Raw genomic sequence first — 24,452 nt, forward strand, 5'->3', positions numbered from 1 at the left:
TTTTCTAAGTAGTTAAAAGCTGATTCCATATCTGCTGAGCTACCCAGATGACAGCTGTCTCTGCAGTACCTGCTTTGACTGACGAAGTCAGTGAGCACCATCTTCATTTTCTCTTCCGGGGCTTCCTCTGAAATCTTAATCAGTTCTTTCACTTCCTCTATACCTTCATCCTGAAAACAAACCACACAGGTGGGGGGATGAGAGGTGGGAATGAGACACCATAGTGGAGACACTGATTCTAACACTCACAGAAATAATATCGAGCTAATATTTTGTTTTGAAAATGAAGGAACATATCTCTTGTTTTTTCGTGTATGTCTGAACAGGGAAATGCCACTGCATTCTAACTTCGAACCTTCCTTTCTTAACTGGAATTGGCCCAGATTCAAGTCTTCTCCTGTGTTGCTCAAACTCATTGTTTCTGTCCCAGATTTATTCATGAACTGAGTTCCATTTATTTAGAATCTACCTTGTGAGGGAAACCTAATGTCATGGGAAATACCTAACAAAGTAGAGTAAATTAGATAGAATTATCAAAAACTTCAAAAGCAATGTTCATGCCAGTTTGTTATATACGAGTATAACCACACTGGATAATCCCCGAAACTAACAGGCTATCAATTCTTCTGATTATGGGGGTTTTTGTCAGGGGTGGGGTGTTGAGGGAAAAGAAGACAGGTTGTATATGACATTGGCTATATGCTTGTGTACTTAATCATTGTACTTTTCCTTTGGATCCTAAATTCTAGGGTTCCATTTCATGGCTTGGAGGAAAATGGCACCCAAGGGGCAATGTACACGTCACCACTGCTTTGCTAGAATTTACAACAACGACATCCTCCATCACATACCTAGGGACATATATTTCCCTCTTTGCCCCTTCACTATAAGGCAACACTGTGGAGCGGTTAAAGGTTTAGGCTTGGGAGTCAGACTACCTACGACATCCAAATCCAGGCTTTATCAGGTGACCTCACCCACTTCTGCCCAGTTTCCTCATCTGTAAAATCTGGCAATAATGGTACCCACCTATAGCCCTATAGGGAGATGTGAACGTCTTCAAACCATGCTTCGTGCTTAGTAAACATTCAGTCAGGTTAGCCATGATATGCCACGCATGGCAGGGATCCTGGCTCTGAGAAAGAATTAGAAACAAGTGCTCAAGGCTACTATGGCCTCTAGGGATAAAAAAATTCTGATTTGTTTTTTCAAGCCTTTTAGAAATAAACTACTTTGTCTGAAGGAGAAGCAAGACCAGCCATAAAAAGCGAGTCCATGGCCTCCCCATGGCGTGACTCCAAACCCAGCCTCCATGACCGCTTTCAGACTCCGTCTCCATGATGCCTGCAATCCCCATGGCCAGAGGCAATACTGTGTTTTGTTTTGTTTTGCTTTGTTTTAATTAATTAATTTATTTTATTTTTGGCTGCGTTGGGTCTTCGTTGCTGCATGCGGGCTTTCTCTAGTTGCGGCGAGCGGGGGCTCCTCTTCCTTGCGGTGCGCGGCCTTTTCATTGCAGTGGCCTCTCTTGTTTGCGTAGCACGGGCTCTAGGAGCGCGGGCTTCAGTAGTTGTGGCTCACAGGCTCTAGATCGCAGGCTCAATAGTTGTGGCACCCAGGCTTAGTTGCCCCACAGCATGTGGGATCTTCCCAGACCAGGGCTCGAACCTGTGCCCCCTGCATTGGCAGGCGGATTCTCAACCACTGCGCCACCAGGGAAGCCCCCAATACCGTGTTTTACACAATTGGAGACAGAATTATAAAGCAAACGGGAGAGAGAAATGCGTGCTTTCCTTCGTGTGGGTTTTCATGGAATGAGAGGGATCAGACCAGGGTCCCCTGGTGAGGCACAGTGGGACAGAGAGGAGAGGACACTGCTCGTGAGATGTGTGGGCTGGAAAGAGGAATGTGGAGTAAACGAAAAGGAATCACAAAGGGAGGGAGATACCAAAGGAGCAGTGTTCCCAGGTTTTCTTCCCCCCCTCCACCCGGCAGGGGTTGGGTGGGACGGCCTAGTATTTTTCACATATAGGTGCCGTTTTAAATACTTTCACACATTCAATTCCTCAAATAATTCTGAAGGAAAAGAGCAGGATATGATGGAAGAGGGTAAAAGGGAGCGAGTAAGAAGGTTTCTCTGAGGAAGTGCTTAAGTATGAGCCCTAGAGGTTGACTGGGCTTCACAGGAGAAACATGAAGGGGAAAAGCAGCCCTGACAGAGGGAACAGCATGGAGGTGGCTAGGAGGCACAGAGGAGCCTGGTTTCTTTGAGGCACTTGAAAGGAGACCAGCGTGCTTGGAACACAGTAAGGAGGAAGAGCACGTGAGATGTAGGACTGGAGAGGTGTCAGGGCTTGAACTTGGAGGAATTGTCCACCGTGTTAAGGACTTAGGATTTTATATTAGTTGAAGCTAAGATCTATCAATTTTGTGAGAAAGCTGTCCATCCCTTGCCTTTGGAGATTGGGAAAGTGGCCTAACTCTAGGTCCTATAACAGTTAGAAGCAGAGCAGGGATTTGAATTTGGATAATTTGATTTAAAGTCAAGGGATTTTGCAAAATGTATTCTCGTTCCCCTGGGTCCGTGTGGTAGGAGCCAGGTGTCCTCCAAATGTAGCAGCCTCAATTCACTTGTATTTAAACTGAGGTCAAGACCCTCTACTGGGTGGAAAAAAATCCCCTTTGCCTCCAGCTTCCCAATATTCAAATCCATCACCTGTCAGAGTCACCTACCAGGAGGTCCGCCATTTTCTCCAGCATGTTGGACCAATGCAGCCTAAACGTCTGGTCTCCCCAAGAACTGATGAGATAGACACAGGGCTTCTTGGCCTCGAATGGCAAATAGTTGTAATTCCTGGGAAAACACATTAGGTCTGGAAGTTAGTTGGTGATCAGTGTTTTTCAGACAATCCCAGTAACCTGTTCATGTTTGTATGTTCTGGGTGGGTTGGGGGAAGGGTGATGACAAAATAGTCAAACTATTAATTCCATCCTTAGCCTTTACTTGGGGATCCATAGACAATAAGCAACGAACTGTTATACGGCTACAGTGGTGAGGTAATAACAGCTACCACCCTCTGACCCAGGGCAAAGTTTAGAAATGATCTCACAAGAGGGAAGGCAAGCCCTCTTCAAGGAGAAATTCTCTTTCCAATTGAGAGAAGAGAGAAAGGAGAAAAACTAACATCTTTTTCCTTTTAATGTCTATATGCTGGGCCCTGACTGTGTAAGGATCAACCGAGATAACAGATGTGAATGTATTTTATAAACTGAAATCGCTAGAGAAATCTAAGAGGGTAATAATATTAATGAAGATGAAGTCATGTGCTTCAAACTAAACGTCAGCATCCCATGGCTTGCCGTCCATTCATCCATCCATACAAAATGTATTGTTGCTGGGCATTGGTGCCGGTAATGCAGATGACCTGCTTGACTAAGCAGGGACGAGAGGGATGGCAAAGTAGCTGGAAGGGGAGCTGTGGAGCCAAAGAGAATGAATGGCTGATGGCGATGGTTGGATGTGCCTAAATGATAAGAAAAAAGTTAAGAGGATGAGACTGAAGACAGAAAAGAAGGAACTAACCAGTAGAATTCAGTTCCCAAGGAGGAAAGGGATGGATGTGAAAGCAGGGAAGATGGGAGAGGTGTAGCAAAAGGCTGAAGTGCCCTGCCTAAAGACAGCGATATTCTTAAGTAGGTTTGCCCTCAGCCGCCTGTAATTGTCCCATACACACCCGGGTCTGTGTGAAGAGAAACGTGGAAGGCAGGCCAGTCTTGTCATGGAGGCAACAGACAAATTGTGTGTGTATGTGCATGTGTGTGTATGTTGTGTGCACATGCGTGCATGTGTGTGTGTGGTGGTCTATTAGAGAATCTTCCAGTTCAGCTGCTGCCACCCTGGCTTGCCACTATGTGGACAGAGCCTCGATATAGTGACAGGAATATAAAGCCCCAAAACACCAGCATGGCATCTTGGTCTCTTCGAGCCAGCCTGTCAGGACTAATGGGAGGTCCATCTGAGGGTTCCGTAGAGCTCTCATTTCCTCTCAAACCCTTCCCACACTACATCCCCTGACATCCCCTCCAACAGTCAACAACAGGCTAGTCTAACAAGGTGGGGATGTTTTCACTGCCAAAAGGATCCCGGCGAAAGGATGCAGAGTACCAATGAGAGTCTCATAAAAGCCTCCCAGAGCTGCAGATCCCGTTCATTGATGTCCTCAGTTTCGAGACTGGACAGAGAAGCCATTAAAGGGCTGGGAAGTTTGGGGTCCTTTTTGGTGCGTGTAAAGGAGGGTGGCTGCCAGGGACCCATAAAAAAGACCCCAAAGAAGGTGGTCTGTGGGAGGGGGAGGGTGGTCCATGGGAGAGACGGGATTTAGAAAATGTAGGCCATGCTCAAAAATTATTATTTTCACTTACTGCTTCCTACTTTGTCCCAGACAGTCGCTTTCTGTCCCTTAAGCTCGTTCTCGCCCTTTAGGATGTCGCCCTTGTTGTGACCTTTCCCAACTCTTCACCTCCTCCACTGCCCGCCTCTACCCACATAGTACCCTGTGCCCAACCCAGTTATAGCATGTGCTTAACTCATTCAGAAACAGTTATGAGCGTCTACTATGTGCCTGGCATGGAGATGAGCAGATCCAAAGGTGAACAAGACACAGTCCTTTGCCCTCAGGTACTCACAGTCTAATAGGGAGACAGACTAGTAAAAATATCTTAATGCAGTGTGATTAGTGTTTGATGCAGGTGAGTAGAGAAGGTCCAAATAAGACTTGGGATTCAGGGAAGGGAACTTGAACTTAGTCTTGAAAGGTAACGGAAGCGAGCAGTTCTGAGGAGGGTGCTTGTTGCTTCTGGCAGAAGGAAGAGCGTGTTCAAAGGGCCAGACACGGCAAACCACAGGACCCATCTGGGGAATGGTGGTGCGGGAACGCTGGGGTTTGGGGAATACCCAGAGGTTATCGTAGAGAAGTGGGTAGGGATCAAATCAACAAAATATGTCCCCTGGGCTTCCCTGGTGGCGCAGGGGTTGAGAGTCCGCCTGCCTTTGCAGGGGACAAGGGTTCGTGTCCCGGTCCGGGAAGATCCCACATGCCGCGGAGTGGCTGGGCCTGTGAGCCATGGCCGCTGAGCCTGCGCGTCCGGAGCCTGTGCTCCGCAACGGGAGAGGCCACGGCAGTGAGAGGCCCGCGTACCGCAAAAAAAAAAAAAAAAAAAAAAATGTCCTCTGAAATTAATTCTGAAAGCCACAGACAGCGAATGTATGTCAATCAGGGGACTGGGGAGTTCAGATAGACAGTTCGGTGAATTTCTTGAAACAGATCCAAGCCAGGTAAGAGGTGTTTAAAATAATTGAGGCCAAAGGTGCTGACAGGCCAGATTCAAGAAATGGCAATAGAGGACACACTGGAGAACTCGAATTGACCAGACTTCATCACTAATTGGATACGGGTAGGAAGGGAAAAGCGAACACTTGCCAACTTTCTGATTTGTGGCTCGGAGGATGCAGACAATGTTATGACCAGTCTCTGAGATGGGAAAGATAGGAAAAGGGGCAAAGTTGTCTGTGAAGACAATGAGTCTGGTGAATAATCCAGGGACCCCCAAATGGAGGTGTTTGGACCTGCTGCTCAGGAAAGAAGACCGTCTGGGGAAATAGATGTGAGAGTCATTATTCTAACAGTGGTCGGTAAGCCATGGGTTCGTGCCCAGAGAGAGAAGAGCGAAGATTGAAGAGAACTAACGATGTGGTTCCCATCCCCTCACATGTGAACAGGGAGAGCCATGTTCTCTTATGACAATCCAGTGAGATCATATTTTTTTACTCATGGCATAAAGCTCAGAACACAGAAGAATCTCTCTACGTGTGGCTTTCCCGTCTCATAAACCATTTGGTTGACATCACTTTCTTAAGACAGTTCTATAATTTCACTTCTCTTTGCATGTTGAAATGTTATTTGGATTAACGATCAGTGAGGGCACATGCAGGTGCCCCAGCAGTTTTCTGAAACGGTCTTTTCTGGTGGCTGACGCTCATTTTTGAGTTCTTCAGTTTGATGGTGGGCAAAAATAAGATAATAAATCATGTATCTAATAATTCCACCAACTTGAGTTTACCTTATATTCAGATGACTATAACAACTGTTAATAGGATTTGGGATTGAAATTTTAACATCTGACCTTCCTACCTTGTTATGCTTCAAAGTTATAGAATGAATGGAGCTTCAGATACGATAATAATAACCATCATCATTGCTCTGCCCTTACATGAATCCCCTGGATGTGTCGTTTGGAGAGCTGTCAACACGTTACTAAGAATTCAGGAGTGGCACTTACCATGTTGCCCTTGTTTGCACCTTGTTCTTTTTTTTTTTTTTTTGCGGTACGCGGGCCTCTCACTGTTGTGGCCTCTCCCGTTGCGGAGCAACAGGCTCCGGACGCACAGGCTCAGCGGCCATGGCTCACGGGCCCAGCCGCTCTGCAGCATGTGGGATCTTCCCGGACCGGGGCATGAACCCGTGTCCCCTGCATTGGCAGGCGGACTCTCAACCCCTGCGCCACCAGGGAACCCCTGCACCTTGTTCTTATAAATAAGATAAAGAATGTTTCCAGTTTTAGGGAAGAACTGAATCAAACAGTCCCAGAAATTGGTCAAGCTTCTACTGTCAGAAACCCCGGCTACTCTCACCTGCTGTGTCTCCTACCTGTTCCCTTCTGTCACGAGTGGCTTCTCGGGGTGAGTGGTGGAGACCATGGGCATGGCTGTGTCCCCTTCTCCTTCATGCAGCAGTGGAAGGGCATCTTCTTCAGCTGAGTCAACTGCCTTCTTCCTATCGCCATGATGCGATCCCCCATCAATCAAGTTCCCAAAGTTACCTGAAGAGCCAGTAGCAAGGGGAGAAGGGCCAGGTGTCAATAAGCAGAATCAGGCTGCTTGGCAGAAAGGATCCAAGTTTATGTCTTCCCAGGGCAGGGAAATAAGCTCTCAGTATGAAGGTAGAGTGATGGGCAGACCAAAGAAATAAGATTAACAATGACACTAAGCCATCATCAACATACATCTTAGGGTTTTTTTGTAAGAATTACTTAAGTTACAAATTAACTGGATTCCGTCTCCATTTCCTTCTGCTCCACTGATGGAGAACTTCCCAAATATAAATCAAGACCTTCTCTGATGGAATGCTCTTTCTTGGAGTGGTTTTCCCAGATGTACATCAGTCCAGGAAGATTGCTGGGAGTTATAACAGCACCTATTATATGTGTGGCATGTTGCATGCATTAACTCATTAAACCCTTGCAACAGCTCCATGAGGAGTTATCATTATTCCCATTTTATAGACGAAGAAACTGAGACCCAGAGCAATTAAGGGAACCAGAATTAGTAGTCCAAGTCTGTCTGAATGCAAATTATACTCTTAATCCTTTTTTTAAGTATGAAAATAAATCTATCCCTTACATATTGACACCAGAGTGGACAAGGATTTATTCATTTCTTCCTGAGGTGCAAACCTCCAGCAGAGTGCTACCATCTTCACGTAACACACTAATTCATTTATTTAAGAGGTAGGTTTAAAGTTCATGCCATGTGCCAGGTGCTGTGCTTGTCTGCACTTACCAATAGAAACTTCAAAGCTAATGGGTTTATCTCCAATCCTCCGGTCAATCATGGTAGCTTCAAAAAACGCTCCAAACAGTAAAAATTCCTCTTGTTTTTCTGGTACAATCTATAGAAAGAAAAAAATACATTAGACAGGGCTGCCTCTTTTTTTAGCAGGAGGAAGCTGAATTAGTGATGTCAACCCGGTCCAAGGTAATTTATAGAAACCTGAGTCTTGATGTCAGCCTGAAATGGCACATAGTTTCCCCTCTAATCAGACTGGCAGAAACCAGGACCTACAAATTGCAAATCCAAATTCAGCCATTTATCTAGAATGATGTAGTCTCCACCTCCTGAGCGTCAACCTTACAATCAAATTTCCTTTTATTTTAAAGGTAAGCTTGGTATACATATCTTTCTAAGAGGTTGATTGTTCAAGGAGCATGTGTAGCTGGGACACCACATGACACAGCATCACATTTCTGAGCGAAGAGGCTGAATGAGCTGGATTTATAGTCTGTTCTTTCTGGTTTTACCCTTGGACTTATTAAACTCAACAGAAAAAGCAATACGGTTCATTTAAGGAATAAAGCAGTCGTGGCTTCATAGATTAAGAGCTCCCTTCAATCAAGAGCCCTGACCTGTGTTCCTCTCTCTTTTTTGAGACCCTTCCTTCACACACGAGCCTCCTGTGCTGTTGGCATCAGCAGGAAATGTTTCTGTTGACCAGAAAATGTGGGACAGGGTGGGGACCTAGTGCTGGCTCTTAGTCACAGAGCACACACCACTCCCACCTGCCACCACTGTGTCCCTTGGCTGTAAGCCAGCCCCTTATCGCGCCTTCATGGGGCCAAGTTTACTATCTGGGAGGAGGTTAAAAACCACTCAGAGACCTGAAGGGAATGGAGGCCATAGAGCCTGGAAGAGGGACAGCAGGTTCCAAGGCCAGCCAATCCCCTCTTCAAATCCCAACTCTGCTACTTCCTAGCTGTTGACTTTGGGCAAGCCATGCCCATTGCCCGGGTGTCATTTTCCTTGTCTGTGAAATAAACATCATAGGAGGACCTACGCGGGGAAGAAATGAGATCATCCATGTGCAATACCTATTATAAAGCCTACTCATATCAATGCTGCAAGTGGCAGTCACCATAAGTATTTCAACTATAATTCATGTCTTAATCCCACCCACCCTTCAAGGTCCAACCCAAATGCCTCTTCTCCTGGAAGCATCCACTGACTCCCTGAGTTAGAAAAATGATGATGGTAATGTTTACAGAACTCTTACTATGTGTCAGATGTGGTATTAAGAATTTTACCTACATTACCTCATGTAATTCTCATAACTATCCTAGGAGGGGGATCTTTCTATAATACCCATTTAAAGATGAAGACACTGCAATTCCATGAAAGATTAAGATATCTGCCCAAAGTTACTAAACATGACTAATACTTATTGAGCACTTACTATGTGCCAGGCTCTGTTCTAATAAGCACTTTGTTGTATTAATTCATTAAACCCTCACTGTGAGCCGATGAAGTAAAGGTTATTATTGGAAATAAACCTAAGGAGTTTATGTCACTTGCTCAAAGATTCAAACAGAGGGAATGTTTGTCCAGAGGCTGGGGCAGTAACCACTGCACCATACTGCCATGTCTTAAACCCAGCTGTCTTACTTGGGAGCCCAACATTTTAATCATTATACTGCACTCACTCCAGGAAATAATAGCACTTTCTCTGTTCCTACTTATCACATTTATCACTTTCCACTTCCTGTATATTTATTATGTCTTATCTCCCTTTCTATAACCATAAATTTCATGGAGTCAGACTCTACTTTTATTCCTTCCAATGCTGAGGATTTAAAAATGAATACAAAGTTTGACCTAAGGGAGAAAATCTTTGATGGTGGTGATGAGGGTAAGTTTTGAAAGCCAGCAACATGGGATTTCATTTGTCCAGATATGCAATGAGAGTAAGGCTGCAGCAAAGGAGATTAGAGCTGGAGGACCCTGGAGAGCTAAAAAAGAAGAAGATGCTGCAGAAAAAGGATGTTACCACGTTGGTAAGGGCAAACTCTGAGCTGTTGAGACTCTGGGAAAAGGAGGAGCCCAGTGTGGTGGTTTTAAAATATGTCCACAAATTCTTGGAAAATCTTCCCCTTAAAAGGTGAAGGCTAATTCCCCCCCACACCCCTTTCAGCATGGCCTGGACTTGCTGCTCATTTCTAACAATTAGAATGTGGCCTAAATGTCAGGGTGTGACTTCCATGGATGTGGTCATAAAAGACATAGCAGTTTCTGCCTTGCTCTCTCTTGGATCACCCACTCTGGGGGAAGTCATCTTCCATGACGACACTCAAGCAGCCTATGGAAGGGTCCATGTAGTAAGGAACTGAGGCCTCCTGCCCACAGCCATGTAAGTGCGCCATGTTGGAATTAGATCCTACAGCTTGAGTCAAGCCTTCAGATAACTGCTGCCCCTACCAACATCTAAATGGGAACCTCATGAGAGATTCTGAGCCAGACCCACCAAGCTAAGGTATTCCCAAGTTCCTCACCCACAGAGGAAATAAACATTTGTTTATTTCATGCTGCTAAAGTTGGAGGTAATTTGTTATACAGCAATAGATAACTAATAAACACAGCAAGGAACTGACCACAAACCAGAAAGTCAAGATTAAGAGAGGAGGGAGAAGAAATAAGGGTTTGAATGAAATAAAAGTTTGAATGAAATAAGGGTCTGAATTTTCCCCCTCAGACCACACAATAGCCAAGATGGCCCCCTGGCCTTGTAGAAAAATGGATGCTCTACCCCACAGAAGTTCCCAGTCACCCTGGCTTTCTGCTAGACTTGACTTTTTCAGATGACCTCAGCAAAATACCTTGAAGATACTGACTTAGGTTAAAGAAATCTTCAACTAGCCCCTTTCCACTTTGCAATCTCTGTTTAGAAAAGAATGGGACATTCAACAGGGACAGATACAGGGGATATCAGTTTAGGTGCCCACTAAGCTACCCACAATTTTTGGCAAAGTCCAAAAAAAGTCAAGCAGGGTGGAGAGCTCTGAATAACCTTCCCCTGGTGGTGGGAGTAAACCAAAGAAACACACTGGTAACCACAGCAACAGCAAAGGTATTGCCTGCTCACCATGGATGTGCTAAGAACTCTGCGGACCATTTTACAACTATTCCCTCATTCACTCCAGGAGGTGCCTACGACAGAGGGACCATTACCACCCCATTCTGTTGATGAGTAAACTGAAACACGGAGAGGTGTTAGTATCAGAGCCACGAATAGGACCAATCCCCAAGATTTCCAACCCTGAGCTACAACCTCTCCCCCGCACTGTTTCTTAAGATTTACTAGCTCCCAGCAGTAAAATTAAGTGGCTCTTCCAAAGCTAAGGTGACCCACATACTAAAAATCCTTCCATCTGTCTAGTCTCTACCAGGAATGGACAGCTCAGGAAGACTGGCCATTACCTCCCTTCCCCATCTAAAATCATTGCCTGGATGACCTGAGAAACACACTCCCAGAGGTAGAATCATCCAAGCTATAATCTACCCACCCAAACATAAAATTCCTTCGTTTGCAACTACAAAGCACTATTGCTGAACTAAACGACTGAGAGGATATTCATGGTCTGTATTCCTCTTGGAGCCCCAGATCTCTCTACCATAACACAGAACTGGGCTAAAAGATGCTGCTGTGCATTACGTTGAATCACAAGCAAAGGTAACCATTCCTTCCACCTGTGATTTCCCCACAGCCGTGGGGGGGCGGGGGCAGGAGAATAGGTTTCTCACTTTCTTTCATCCCACAGCTTGTCACCCACTCTTCTTCCTCTTCATCCCTCATCCCACATTATCTCACATCCAGAGCGTACGCTAAGCTCACAAAACTAAACAAAATTAGGCCACGGATAGACTTCAGTCCATCACCCCACCACCCACTCCCACCAGCTCCCCCAGAGCACTTTTATTTCTCTTTTACTTTGGTTGCCATGGGAATCCGTACTTGGGGGGGACGCGGATGGAATGTATCATGAGCAGATGGCTGTGATGTGAGCAGGAAGAGGCAGAGGACCAGCCCTGGAATACAGGGCTGAGCCAACACGTTTTGCAGGGGCACTGTCACCTCTGCGGGTCTTTGGAAGCCTGTGGCAGGTGCTGTCCCTGCTCTAGGCTCAAATCACAGACGCGGTGGAGCAGCGCTCAGACCTACCTCCAGGGGCGCATCGAAAGGCTCCACCTCGACCTCTGTTGAGTTGGTTTTGTCTGAAGCCTGCTGGGCTTTTCCATCAGTTTCGTCACCCTTGTCTTTACTTGAGCCTTTGGAAGATTTGGAGTCTTTGTCCTTTGAAGACAGCTTGAGCTCCTTGAGAGCCTTGGAGAATTTAAACTCCTGTGTCCCTCCTGAGAGGATCTCCACAGCAATCTCCACCAAAATTCTGCCCCTGAACGACACGCCTTCTCTGAAACCTTCATTCAGTTCCTGGTAGTCTTCCATCAGACTTTGGTTCCTGGGTGAGCCATACAGGTTAATCCAGGCAGGTCCGAATGTGGGTAGAAAGCCTGTAAAGATACCAAGCTTCAGTCGCCTAGTTATGCTTTCAAGCTGTGGTTATTTTTTGCTTTATGAAAATTGTGCACATTCATTTAGAAATGTAAAATATAAAGATAAGACAAGAGAAAATATTTACAGAATATCCTGTCACGGGGAGTTCCCTGGTTGCCTAGTGGTTAGGATTCTTGGCTTTCACTGCCATGGCCCAGGTTCAATCCCTGGTTGGGAAACTGAGATCCCGCAAGTTTTGGGCATGGCCAAAAAACAAAGCAAAACAAAACCAAAAAGAATATCCTGGACTTCCCTGGTGGCACAGTGGTTTGATCCCTGGTCCGGGAAGATCCCACATGCCGCGGAGCAACTAAGCCCATGTGCCACAACTACTGAGCCTGTGCTCTAGAGCCCGCGAGCCACAGCTACTGAGCCCGTGTGCCACAACCACTGAAGCCCACGTGCCTCAACTACTGAAGCCCGCGTGCCTAGAGCCCGTGCTCCGCAACAAGAGAAACCACCGCAATGAGAAGCCCTCGCACCGCAACGAAGAGTAGCCCTCGCTTGCCGCAACTAGAGAAAGCCCACGCGCAGCAACAAAGACCCAACGCAGCCCAAAATAAATTAATTAATTAATTAAAAAAAAAAGAATATCCCATCACCAAAAGCCACAACCACCATTTTGCTACAATCCTTTCTAGTCTTTCTTCCATGCATGTCTACGCTTGTCCACAATTGTAGTAAGACTATGAATGCCAACTTGCTTCCTCATCTGTTCACTCATTGATCAAACATTTATTGACTCCTAACATGTGCCAGGCATCATGGTAGACACAAAACACAGAGCCCAGTAGCGAATAAAGCAGATACAAACATTAAACAAATAAATATTCACATCACATTACAAATGCTATGAAGGAGATGTATCTTGGGCAGCAAGGACAAAATACAGGCTGGTGTGGCGTGGAGAGAGGAATTAGGCAGAGAGAGAGGAGAGAGAGTTCTGGGCAGAGGGAAAAGCACATGGCAGTTGGAAAGGGGCTTGGAGATAGAAGGAACTGGAAGAGAAAGCCAATGTGGCTGGAGTCCAGAGAGTGAGCGGGTGAGAAGAGTTTGGAGAGGTGAGCAGGTCTCCGGAGGCTTGATAAGGATTTTGGACTGTATCCTAGAAATTATGGGAATATTTTAGAGGGGTTTAAGCAAAGATGTGACCTAACCGGTTGTGTGTTTTTAAGATCACCCTGGTTGCTATGTGACGGGTTCTAAGGACAGACGTGGGCCGCTATATGTAAAATGGGTAACCAACAAGGACCTACTGTACAGCACAGGGGACTCTGCTCAATGTTATGTAACAACCTACATGGGAAAAGAATTTGAAAAAGAATAGGTACATGTATATGTATAACTGAATCACTTTGTAGTACACTTGAAACTAACCCAACATTGTTAATTAACTATATTCTGATATAAAATAAAAAGTTAAAAAACAACTAAATAAAGTGCTAGGGCAAGTCCCGAATCAGTCATCTTCAAAGGTGGAAACAGAAGTCCATGCTGGTTTGATTTTGTTTTGTTTTGTGTTTTATTTTGCATTCGTTTAGTTTCCTGTTTTAGTACCATGTTTTTGTCAAGACTTTAGCTTTTCTCCTAAAATAGAAATAAGTAAATAAATAAAAATTTTTTAAAAAATGAATGGATGTGGGCACACTGGTTCAAGCACCACTTCTCCATCAAAACTCAAGACGTGGGCTTCCCTGGTGGCGCAGTGGTTAAGAATCCGCCTGCCAATGCAGGGGACATGGGTTTGAGCTCTGGTCCGGGAAGATCCCACATGCCGCGGGGCAACTGAGCCCGTGCGCCACAACTACTGAGCCTGCGCTCTAGAGCCCACGAGCCACAACTACTGAAGCCTCTGCACCTAGAGCCCGTGCTTGGCAACAAGAGAAGCCACCGCAATGAAAAGCCCGCGCACTGCAACGAGTAGTAGCCCCTACTCACCGCAACTAGACAAACCCCACGCACAGCAATGAAGACCCAACACAGCCATAAATAAATAAAATAAATAAATTTTTAAAAATTTATATTAAAAAAAACCTGAAGACAGGGGTGGCTTGGACCAGGGCGTTGGTAGTGGAGATTGAGAGAAGTAAATATTCTGAGATATGTTCTAAATGTAGAACTGAAATGACCTGGTGATCTTAACTTACTCTTAGCATAAGTAGTTTCCCTTCTTAATACAGAGCATTTGGGAAAATATACAGTGTCTATGCAAACATCTCTTTGACAACAGAATATTCCATTTTGACAGGCAGTATATAGCATGGTGGTCCTGAGCTTGACTGCCTGGGTTCAAATCTCAACTCTCAGGTCTGCCATTTTCAAGCTGTGGAAGTTTTTTAACTTCCCAATGCCACGGTTTCCTCAACTGTAAAATGGGGGTGCTAACAGTACCTATCTCACCTATCAGGATTAAAAGAGATAATATTAAGTGCTTCATACAAGTCTTTAGGAGATGTCTAGAATATTAGCCATTACTCTTAATAAGTATATATATCATAATTTGCTTAACAATCCCCCCGGTTTTTTTTTTGTTTGTTTGTTGTTGTTGGTTTTTTTTTTTTTTTGCGTTACACGGGCCTCTCACTGTTGTGGCCTCTTCCGTTGCGGAGCACAGGCTCCGGACGCGCAGGCCCAGCGGCCATGGCTCACGGGCCCAGCCGCTCCACGGCATGTGGGATCTTCCCGGACGGGGGAACGAACCTGCGTCCCCTGCATCGGCAGGCAGACTCTCAACCACTGCGCCACCAGGGAAGCCCATCCCCCCGCTTTTTGACGAGGAAAAGTTTCCATATGCTTTACTGTTATCGATAGTTTTATGCCTGAAAACTTCCTCTCTCCATTCCCCCCCGTCCCTCTCCCATGGCCCCCGATGTCTACTTTTAAAACCATTGTTATACATCTCCCTGAACCCATCAAGATGTTTCTGAAAAGTTGTGGGTAACCTGTTTGTTTTTTTTTAAATTTACTTATTTTTGGCTGCGTTGGTTCTTTGTTGCTGTGCGTGGGCTTTCTCTAGTTGCAGTGCGCGGGCTTCTCATTGCGGTGGCTTCTCTTGTTGTGGAGCATGGGCTCTAGGTGCGTGGGCTTCAGCAGTTGCAGCACGCAGGCTCAGTAGTTGTGGCTCACAGGCTTAGTTGCTCTGAGACATGTGAATCTACCCGGAACAGGGCTCGAACCCGTGTCCCCTGCATTGGCAGGTGGATACTTAACCACTGCGCCACCAGGGAAGTCTGTGGGTAACATGTTTATGTCTGGTTGAGAAATCCTGTAGGTGGACAGAGTGTGTTTTCTGCATAAAGAAATCCTGTGGCAAATCCTCCCACATCATGAATACTTAAACAGTAGATATTTATTAAGGCCTTTCTATGGTGTCACTCTGTGCAGGGCACAAAAATGTGTAAATCTCGTTCTCTGCTTAAGCCAAGCCTTCAGTATAATGTGTATGTATGTGTGTGTGTGTGTGTGTGTGTATATATATATATATATATATATATATATATACACACACACACACACACACACACACATATACACAAATATACACATTGATCAATGCGAATTTGTAGTGCAGAGGAAGACTGCATTGGCATTTAAAAAAGGGAAGGTAGATTGGGGTATTTAGAGAATTAACAGCTATTAATTTAGGTTTTATAAATAAAGAGCTTTATCTTGGGTGAAAACTCCTTTGCCTGACTCTGTGGATTAGCTGGGACTCTCCATTCTTGCCCTGGCTCTCTGAGTGCAGTCAGCAGGACCTCCCATTGTGAGTTGAGGGCACCATATTTTTTTGACCATTTAAACAAGTAAAAACCGAGACTTCCCTGGTGGCACAGGGGTTAAGAATCTGCCTGCCAATGCAGGAGACACGGGTTCGAGCCCTGGTCTGGGAACATCCCACATGCCATGGAGCAAGTAAGCCTGTGCACCACAACTACAGAGCCTGCGCTCTAGAGCCCGTGAACCAAGACTACTGAGCCCACGTGGCACAACTACTGTAAGCCCGCACGCCTAGAGCCCGTGCTCCCCAGCAAGAGAAGCCAGTGCAGTGAGAAGCCCTCGCACCGCAACAAAGAGTAGCCTCTGCTCGCCGCAACCAGAGAAAGACCGCGCGCAGCAACGAAGACCCAACGCAGCCAAAAGTAAAAATAATTAATTAATTTTTAAAAATAAATAAATAAACACGTAAAAACCATTCTTAGCTTGTGAGCCATACAAAATACGTGGTAGTCCAGATGTGGTCCATGGATCACAGTTTGCCAACCTCTTATCTAATCTAAACTCTTCATTTTTCAATTAAGAAACCTAAGGCCCAGAGAGAGGGAGTGACTTCCTCAAGGACACACAGCAATGTTCCTGGAAGACATGGGACAGGGAACAAGCCTCGTGGTTCCCAGAGTCTGGCTCTGTTCACCACCCTGAACCAACCCAAGCCACAGACCACACAGAGGATAGAAGGTGCCTAAGACATTGCCTGCTCCAACCCTCTCTTTCTGAAGACGAAGGCTCTAAATCAATCATTTGGAGACCCAATCTCCAAGTCAGACACGTGCGGCCTTACCTTTATCTCCATCCTGCTCATTGGAGATTTTCTTCAGGTCGATGAAATGTGTTGCCAGCACTGTATCACTCACGCTGCCTTCATCCCATACCTGGATTTTCACCCTTCGACACAAGGGAGGGAACATTTCCTTGAAGACCACCTGTTCGTGCCACACAGGATCGGCGCAGTTCTTCTGCACCGTGGTTCGCCCCTAAAAACAAAGCCAGGAAAATGTGAGCCACGGAAGGAAATGAAAGGTGCCCTTGACCGACTAAAGAAAACTTCACAACAGCTGGAAATATAAAGTGAGTTGTCAAAAATAATGAACCTGATTCCACCGACACCCATGAAAATCAGTTACACCCCATGAACATTACTGATGTCCTATTCTGTGCCAGACACTGTGCTGGGCATCTGGGACAAAGGTGAGTTGTCACAGGTCCCGCCCTCAGGAAGTTCTCATCATCCACTGGGTTGGGTGAACTTGACACCTGTGTATGAAGGAGTGCCACACATCTCCAGGATTGCAGCAGATACAGTTAGAGCCTGTCTTCATGTTTTATAAAAGTTGGACCTGGTGCAAATCCCTTCCCTAGTCTGGACCTCAGTTTCCTCGTCATACAATGGAGGTGGTGTCCTATATGGGGCTTATATATGTCCTATATATGCCAATGGGGTCCAAGATAGAAATAGTCCAAGGTTCACCCTGCCAACGGGAGGGGCCGGGTGGAGACAACATGTGTGTCAGCTGAAGCTTCCAAGTCCAGCCAACCAGGATTAAGCTCTGACAGTGTGCCCAGGCCCTAGCACTTCCAATGGCTCTTGAGCAGGGAACAGCTGGGAACAGGGATGTCCAGGCTTACACAGGACAAGGACTAGCTGGGTAGATTGTAGAGCAGATTGAAAGGGAGGTGGTAATCCTCTGGGGGCTGGGGACTGGGCAGGGGACTGGGCAACAGCTCAGAGAAGCAGCCACAGGTGAGGAAGGAGGCCTGCCTGCCTGGGTGCTGCACCGCGATCTTCCCCTCACTTCTCTCCACGAGCTCCAATGGTGAGGGAGTGGGTGGCCCTCCACTACTTTCCTGCCATGCGATGTAAAACCTTTTTGTGACAAGCTTCCTCTCTCTGGGCACTTCCTAATTTTGATTTTAACTTAATGTCATTTGACCAGCAGTGTCCTGGGTAAAGAGCAAGATTCCAGTCCAGGCCTGCCAGGATTGGTGATGACCCTTCCTCACCGTCTGTCCAGCAAAGGAGACCTCCACAAAGGGATCCACGAGGTCCTTACTGTCTCTCACAAAGGCTTTGGTGATGTTCGCCATGATGCTGGAGTTCATTTTGGGCAGCCCTTCAGCTCTGTAGAGTCTCACATAGAATCTGGCCCAGGGTCTCTCTGATGGAAACCCTTGTGGGATCAAAAGGTTCCTTGCGGGGAACAAAAATAAGACATAAAAAAGCTTTCTCACTTGAAAGAGTAGAGAGAAAAGGCAGAGGCAATTTGGAGGCAGAAAGAAGAATTCTGATACAGGAGAAAAATCTGAAAAGATAGGATTCATCGCTAAAGTGAGTTTTCTTTCTAGTGTAGATGACAGCACAGAGTGTGAATAGAGTGAACGCAGCACTCCAATAAAAATTAATTAAAAAAAAACAGAGTGAATGCAAACTCGTTCAGGCTAGCTCCTAGGAGAGTGAACGCAAACTCGTTGTTAAAGAATAAACACTTAGAAGAGGCGCATAAAGTCTTCCCATTTTACGAGCTAGTGGCTGAAATTATTCTTCCTTCAAAGAAAAATCAACTCAATTCAGATCAATAGGACAGGCTCAAGAATAGCTTATCTATTATGGGTTATTATAGGAAGGCAGGCTGTTCTTGTCCTAGAAGCTGACCTCCCAAAGGACAGTGATGCCTTTGATAAGACACATCGTGGTGCCTCTGATAGAGCAGAATCCCCACTGGACAGGCCTTGAACTTGGAAGTTCTCATGAACCCGTAAGGAGAGGGAGAAGAAAGAGACACAGAAACTGGGACATATCATTTCTCTTGCGTGGTCCTCGATGGGCCTTTCTCACTTTTCTATTTGCTCCTTGGCATCAGAGGTTTTGGGATTGCGCGTTAAGACATCTCCTTTCCCAGTCACGCTGATGTCACACTTCAGGTACCCCTTCGTGCCAGTCCTGATGTTGCCGGGGTCCATTAGCAGGGCCCACTTGTCGGAGAACTGATGACCTGCAAAAAGTCCTGACAGCTCAGATGTCCTGCACTGATGCACCCCGACGCTCCATCCAGGTCTCTTCCAACCCGAAGCCTCCCCACCGTCTACTCCCCAGGAGGGGCCAGCTCAGCACAGTTATTTCCAAGTCTTGTGCTGCCTCTCTCTCCTCCTTTCCTTCCTCTCCTCTCTTCCTACCCACTTCTCCATCTTTTTCTCCAACCTGCCACAGGGAGTTGGGAAGCCTTCAACGCAGTGGAAATTGCCTGGACGGGAGTCTAGATTTGACCGGAGAGGAGGACATTAATGCAGTGTAGAAGCCACACATGATTTCACAGGCCATAAACGCTGCTCAGGGATCTTTTTGTTTGACCTACACGGTGAGCCCAAACTTCAAAACTCTTACAAAATCTAGACTTCAGGCTTACCTTTTTAAAAACTGTTAGATCTGGCCACACAGAGTCCACATTTCCACACGACTGTAGGTGGTAAGGAGTTGAGTAGATGCTACTCCTTCCACAGGGGTTGTGAGCCCCGCCCCCCATTTCCCATAGCCTGTGTCACCCCTGACTGCATTAAACCCAGCCCACTGCACTCAGCGATGCTCACTGCCTGGCCCCCTTGGGGTCATGTGAGTTGGAATCACTGTTGAAGAGAAGGGGCCTTTCATGAGAAGATCTATGTGTGTTGTTGGTTCTGTTACTTATTAGCTCTTGACCTTGGACAAACTACCTAGCTCCTCTGACAAATCAGGGATAATAATAATAATTACAGCAAACCCACGTATGGCATGTCACAGTCATTATTCTGTGCTTAGATCCTATAAAGTGCTTATGTATACATTCTTATGCATATATTCACTTACGTATATATTCACTTAATCCTCCAACAACCCTATAAGGAGGTGCTATCTTATCCCCATTTTTACAGATAAGGAAACGGCAGCACAGAGAAGTCAAGTTATTAACCCAAGGTTGCACAGCTAGGAAAGAGCAGAGTGGAATTTGAAGCCAGGCAATCTGGCCCCAGAGTCCATATTCTTAACTTCTACACCCTTCCAACTTTCCTTCTTGTGTCTCGCAGCAGTAAATTGGACAGAATTTGTGAAAAAAAAAATTTAAACTTCTCAGACGTATGAACATATAAGATATTTGCATCATTAGATTGTGAACTTAGAGTAAAAGAGCCACATGTCTTGCTCCACTTTGTAAAACTGGTGCTCAGTGTTATTGAATAAATGGATACATGGAAGAACGCATAAACTAACTGACCTTCAGGTGTCACAGTAAGAGAAAGTAACAGAGAGAGACTGGGAGGCAATGCTTTCTCACCAGGTTGGTTGTACACGGTCCCCAGGTCCACTTTGAAGGAGCCAATCAGTACACCTCCTATCAGCTTGTGGTGAAAGACCTGGGGAGAGATGGAGCGGTGAGTCCGACAACACTAGATTTCTCTTTGAGGATAAATCTGTGAAATGGGTTCATGACAAACCCATTCAAAGAGGATTCTAGGCCTTGAACCTTGTCTGGCCTTCATACTTATCTGGAGCACAGTGACATTTGGTTATCAAACCTCAGGGCTGGCTGTACAGGGCATCCAAAGTATTGCAGCTGTACCTCAAAATGAAGAAAATGAGAGCCCTTCCCAGCTCCCTTCCCACTCTTCCTCCCTTGTCCAAAGTTTGCAAGGGTGTTAGAGAACAAAGGGGAAGAAAGGACAGTTTGGCTTCAGTTGAGGAGCTATTTAAATTCACAGGCACAAAACTCACCTCAAACCCCTCATGCTTAGAGCTGCTACTGCAGCTTCTCAAAGCCCTGAGCAGGAACACGAGCCTAGGGCTTCCCTGGTGGCGCAGTGGTTGGGGGTCTGCCTGCCGATACAGGGGACACGGGTTCATGCCCCGGTCCGGGAAGATCCCACGTGCCGCGGAGCGGCTGGGCCCGTGAGCCATGGCCGCTGAGCCTGCGCATCCGGAGCCTGTACTCCGCAACGGGAGAGGCCACAACAGTGAGAGGCCCGCGCACCGCAAAAAAAAAAAAAAAAAAAAAAGAACATGAGCCTAACTTAAGCTGTCTTCTCAGATCAAAGGCATCTTGGTCCCTATGGGCATAATGAGCCGGAGCCCCAGATGGATCTCTAAATAACAGGAGGCCTCCTCACATCATCCACCCAGTGTGAGCACCAGGCAATGCTGGTGTGGTCAAGCATTCGGTTACAAGAACAAGGGCATCTCACACACAGAGAGAAGGGCGCCCTGCATGCCTGGGGCCACTGTCAAGGGAAGACGGTCTTTGGCACCACCAGGGTCTGCTACAGCCTGGCTGTCCCAACAGCATTTGCTTACAGCACTGGCCCCCTTCTCCCACATGGAATTTTTTCTGGACATGCTAACTTTTGGATCATGGACTAACAGAAAACTTATATTAAACACTCCCTTTTCAAGGGTAGTTTTCCCTTTAAAATCTTCAGTCTCTATCCCCAAGTGTCTTTTAGGGAGACCAAAGTATTCTTTTCTTTCAAGTGAGAAGAACAGAGATAGGCAATACCAGCTTTGATCCTCTGCTAAAAATCCACTTGCCCCGCAGAGAGTCATGACCCTTGTCTATGATGCCATATAAAACCTAGCTATTGGACTTCCCTGGTGGCGCAGTGGTTAAGAATCCTCCTGCCAATGCAGGGGACGTGGATTCCATCCCTGGTCCAGGAAGATCCCACATGCCACGGAGCAACTAATCCCATACTCCACAGCTACTGAGCCTGCGCTCCAGAGCCTGCGAGCCACAACTACTGAGCCCACGTGCCACAACTACTGAAGCACACGCACCTAGAGCCTGTGCTCCGCAGCAAGAGAAGCCACCGCAATGAGAAGCCTGTGCACCGCAACTAAGAGTAGCCCCCGCTCGCTGCAACTAGAGAAAGCCCACATGCAGCAACAAAGACCCAACGCAGCCAAAAATTAATTAATTTTTTAAAAAACCTAGCTATTAACTATTCATCTGCACTCTAGACAGTCCCCTAGGAGCCTGTTATAAAGCCAATCCCACAAACAGGTGGTTGCCTGAGTGATGCAATGAGACATCCTGGGCAATGTCCCAGGTCCTGAAATATCTTCTCACCACCTGTCATCACGCCTGAAATTCACGTGTGAAGAGTGTTTGGCTCCTAGTGACTTTTTATTCCTCAAGAGTCACATTCTTCAAGTACCCCCCGGGAAAGAGAATATCATGATTCCACTATTACCTAAGCCTCAATGTACGACTTATATATAATATGCATACATATAATGTAATGTAATATAATATAGTATAATTTATATAATAGAGATTGAGTGGGTGATAATGACAGGCAAGGAAGTCTTCAAGACAAGTTTTGCCATCTTCATAACTCTGATCAGGGTTGGTGTCACTGTTCAAAACGTTTCCTCATTCTCCACATGTCTTACGTTGTCACATAAAGTAGGAATTCTGTTCTTTCAGAATTTATTGGGAAGAGAGCACCTACCCTTCAAGCCCCCTGCCCATCCCCACCACTCTAAGGCATACACACCCCCACTGTGCTCTTCATGGGAGAAGCAGAGATTTCTCAGGCTGGGGAGATGGATGCAATGAGCCATCCGCAGCTCTCTGTTCCTTTACTGAGTGGTGTGATGTGAAGTTGGCAGTGATCCCGGTTGGCCTGCCCTACCCTCATTTGGACTAATACAGCTTCAACACGGGCACTTTCCTTCTCATTCCTGCCCTCTACATGGTGGGCCAACCTAGCAAGGCACCTGTGTGGATCAGGAAGCTCTCTCCATCTCTACTCCTCAGACTTGATCTGTGGAGACAGGAAATCGCCCGGCAGGGCTGAGGAAGGCTCTTCGTAGCCGACCCAACTCCCCGTGGGCAGGTCCTGATGTTTACACTCCGAGGCAACTATTAAGACTTCAAATGGCAACCACTTGCTCCAAATCACATTTTCCGACTCAGCATTATTGATATATTGGGTTGCTTCCTGCTTCTTGTTCCTATTTCTCTATTTATTAGCAAATAGGAGGGGAATGGGGGGTGTGACTAATTATTATTGGTGTGGCTATCACCCCAAGAGAGAAATACTAACATTTGCTTGATAAAAAGAAAGAAATCAACTCAAAATGACAATCTATTAAGATGTCATTTACACTTCACGTATATATTTCACATTCCCACATTAGTCAGCTACACAATGGCTTGATGGTAGCTTACAACTTGCTTCCAGTAAGTATAGAACCTTTCTTGAGTCTGTTTTCCTTCCCAGATGCCTCTGCACTGATTATTTCAAGTTCTATTCTGTTAGTTTCAAACTCAACAACCCACATTCACACTCCTGAATCTATTCATCCCTAAACAGACTGAGCTGTCCTAGAGAGTTCCCAAAGCCTAGAATCTCTTCCACCTCCCCTCACCCCCACCAGCAATGATATACTTACTGAGATTTTGATGATCTTGTCAAAAAGATGCAATTGGGGCCCAACGAAGTCGAAGACAAAGTACTGGAAAACATAAAGTTCATTCTGACCATAAATTCCTGGCTTGCGTGTAAGAACTCTGTTCTTGGAATAGATTTAGATCTGCATTTTTCTAACAAATGGCTGCAAGGTTCTCAATGACATAACTGTATCATCAATTGATTGGCCCTCCCCTACTGAAAGTCATTTAATTTGTTTTCAATTGTTTTCAAATAGAAAAAGAAAGACTATCACCAATTACATCTTTACATAACATATTTGTAAGTTTTCCTCTAAAATGGACATGAGAATTGGAATTGTTGGGTCATGGCTTGTATGCCTGTAAATTTTTAGTAGCTAGCATAAAATTTTTTTCCAAAGGAGCTAAGCCATTTTACATTCCCACTGGCAGCATAGGAAAATAGCCATTCCCTTGCCAACCCTTGAATTTTCAATTATTTTACATTTATCTATCTACCTATCTACCTATCTATCTATTTATTTGTTGCCTATATATAATGATGAGTGAAAGTCTATCACAGTGTGGTTTTAATTTGGAGTGAACTTGATTAAAGTTTGATTTTCTCAGGATTTTTCAGCTTCAAACATCCCTGTGAAATTCCCAAGACTGACCAGGGAAAGAATGAAAAGAAATTATGGGTAAGGGATATTTCTAATTTGAGGAAAGCAATTGAATTCTAGAGTTGAAGAAAATATATAGACTGCTCTCCGTATTCTACAGTTAAAAAGACTGAAGATGAGAGAATTTAAAAGACATGCCTGGAGTCATATAGCCAGTTATCGCTGGGCTGGGGACCAAAGCTGAGTTCTCCTGAAGTTACTATAAAAGGAATTCAGGTGCTAGACGTTTCACCATTGGAACTTTATTGAGTGCCTCCCAAATGTGAGGTAGGAGGCTCCTCATGTAGAAAACTGGCGTAGTGCTTTGCTGTGGGTTGTGTGTTTTGAGGACTGATGGGGTTGGGGGAGGCTGGTAGGAAGTTGTTTCATGGATTGTT

At 45.7% G+C, this 24,452-nt stretch overlaps 1 protein-coding gene across 1 annotated transcript in view; it reads right to left on the reverse strand.

Moving 5' to 3' along the window:
- Window positions 1–24,452, reverse strand: part of FER1L6 (fer-1 like family member 6) — a 174,623-nt gene that overhangs the window by 88,591 nt on the left and 61,580 nt on the right. Inside the window, exons 10-19 of the mRNA XM_079901955.1 lie at window positions 23,416–23,478; window positions 20,300–20,378; window positions 18,829–18,985; window positions 17,997–18,183; window positions 16,777–16,969; window positions 11,826–12,175; window positions 7,619–7,727; window positions 6,708–6,879; window positions 2,734–2,854; window positions 70–170 (exon numbers count right to left, since the gene is read on the reverse strand). Coding sequence (XP_079758081.1) covers window positions 70–170; window positions 2,734–2,854; window positions 6,708–6,879; window positions 7,619–7,727; window positions 11,826–12,175; window positions 16,777–16,969; window positions 17,997–18,183; window positions 18,829–18,985; window positions 20,300–20,378; window positions 23,416–23,478 — 1,532 coding nt within the window. The remainder of the gene's footprint in view (window positions 1–69; window positions 171–2,733; window positions 2,855–6,707; window positions 6,880–7,618; window positions 7,728–11,825; window positions 12,176–16,776; window positions 16,970–17,996; window positions 18,184–18,828; window positions 18,986–20,299; window positions 20,379–23,415; window positions 23,479–24,452) is intronic.

This window comes from Stenella coeruleoalba, assembly GCF_951394435.1.
Source record: "Stenella coeruleoalba genome assembly, chromosome: 17".
NCBI classification, from domain to species: Eukaryota; Metazoa; Chordata; class Mammalia; order Artiodactyla; family Delphinidae; genus Stenella; species Stenella coeruleoalba.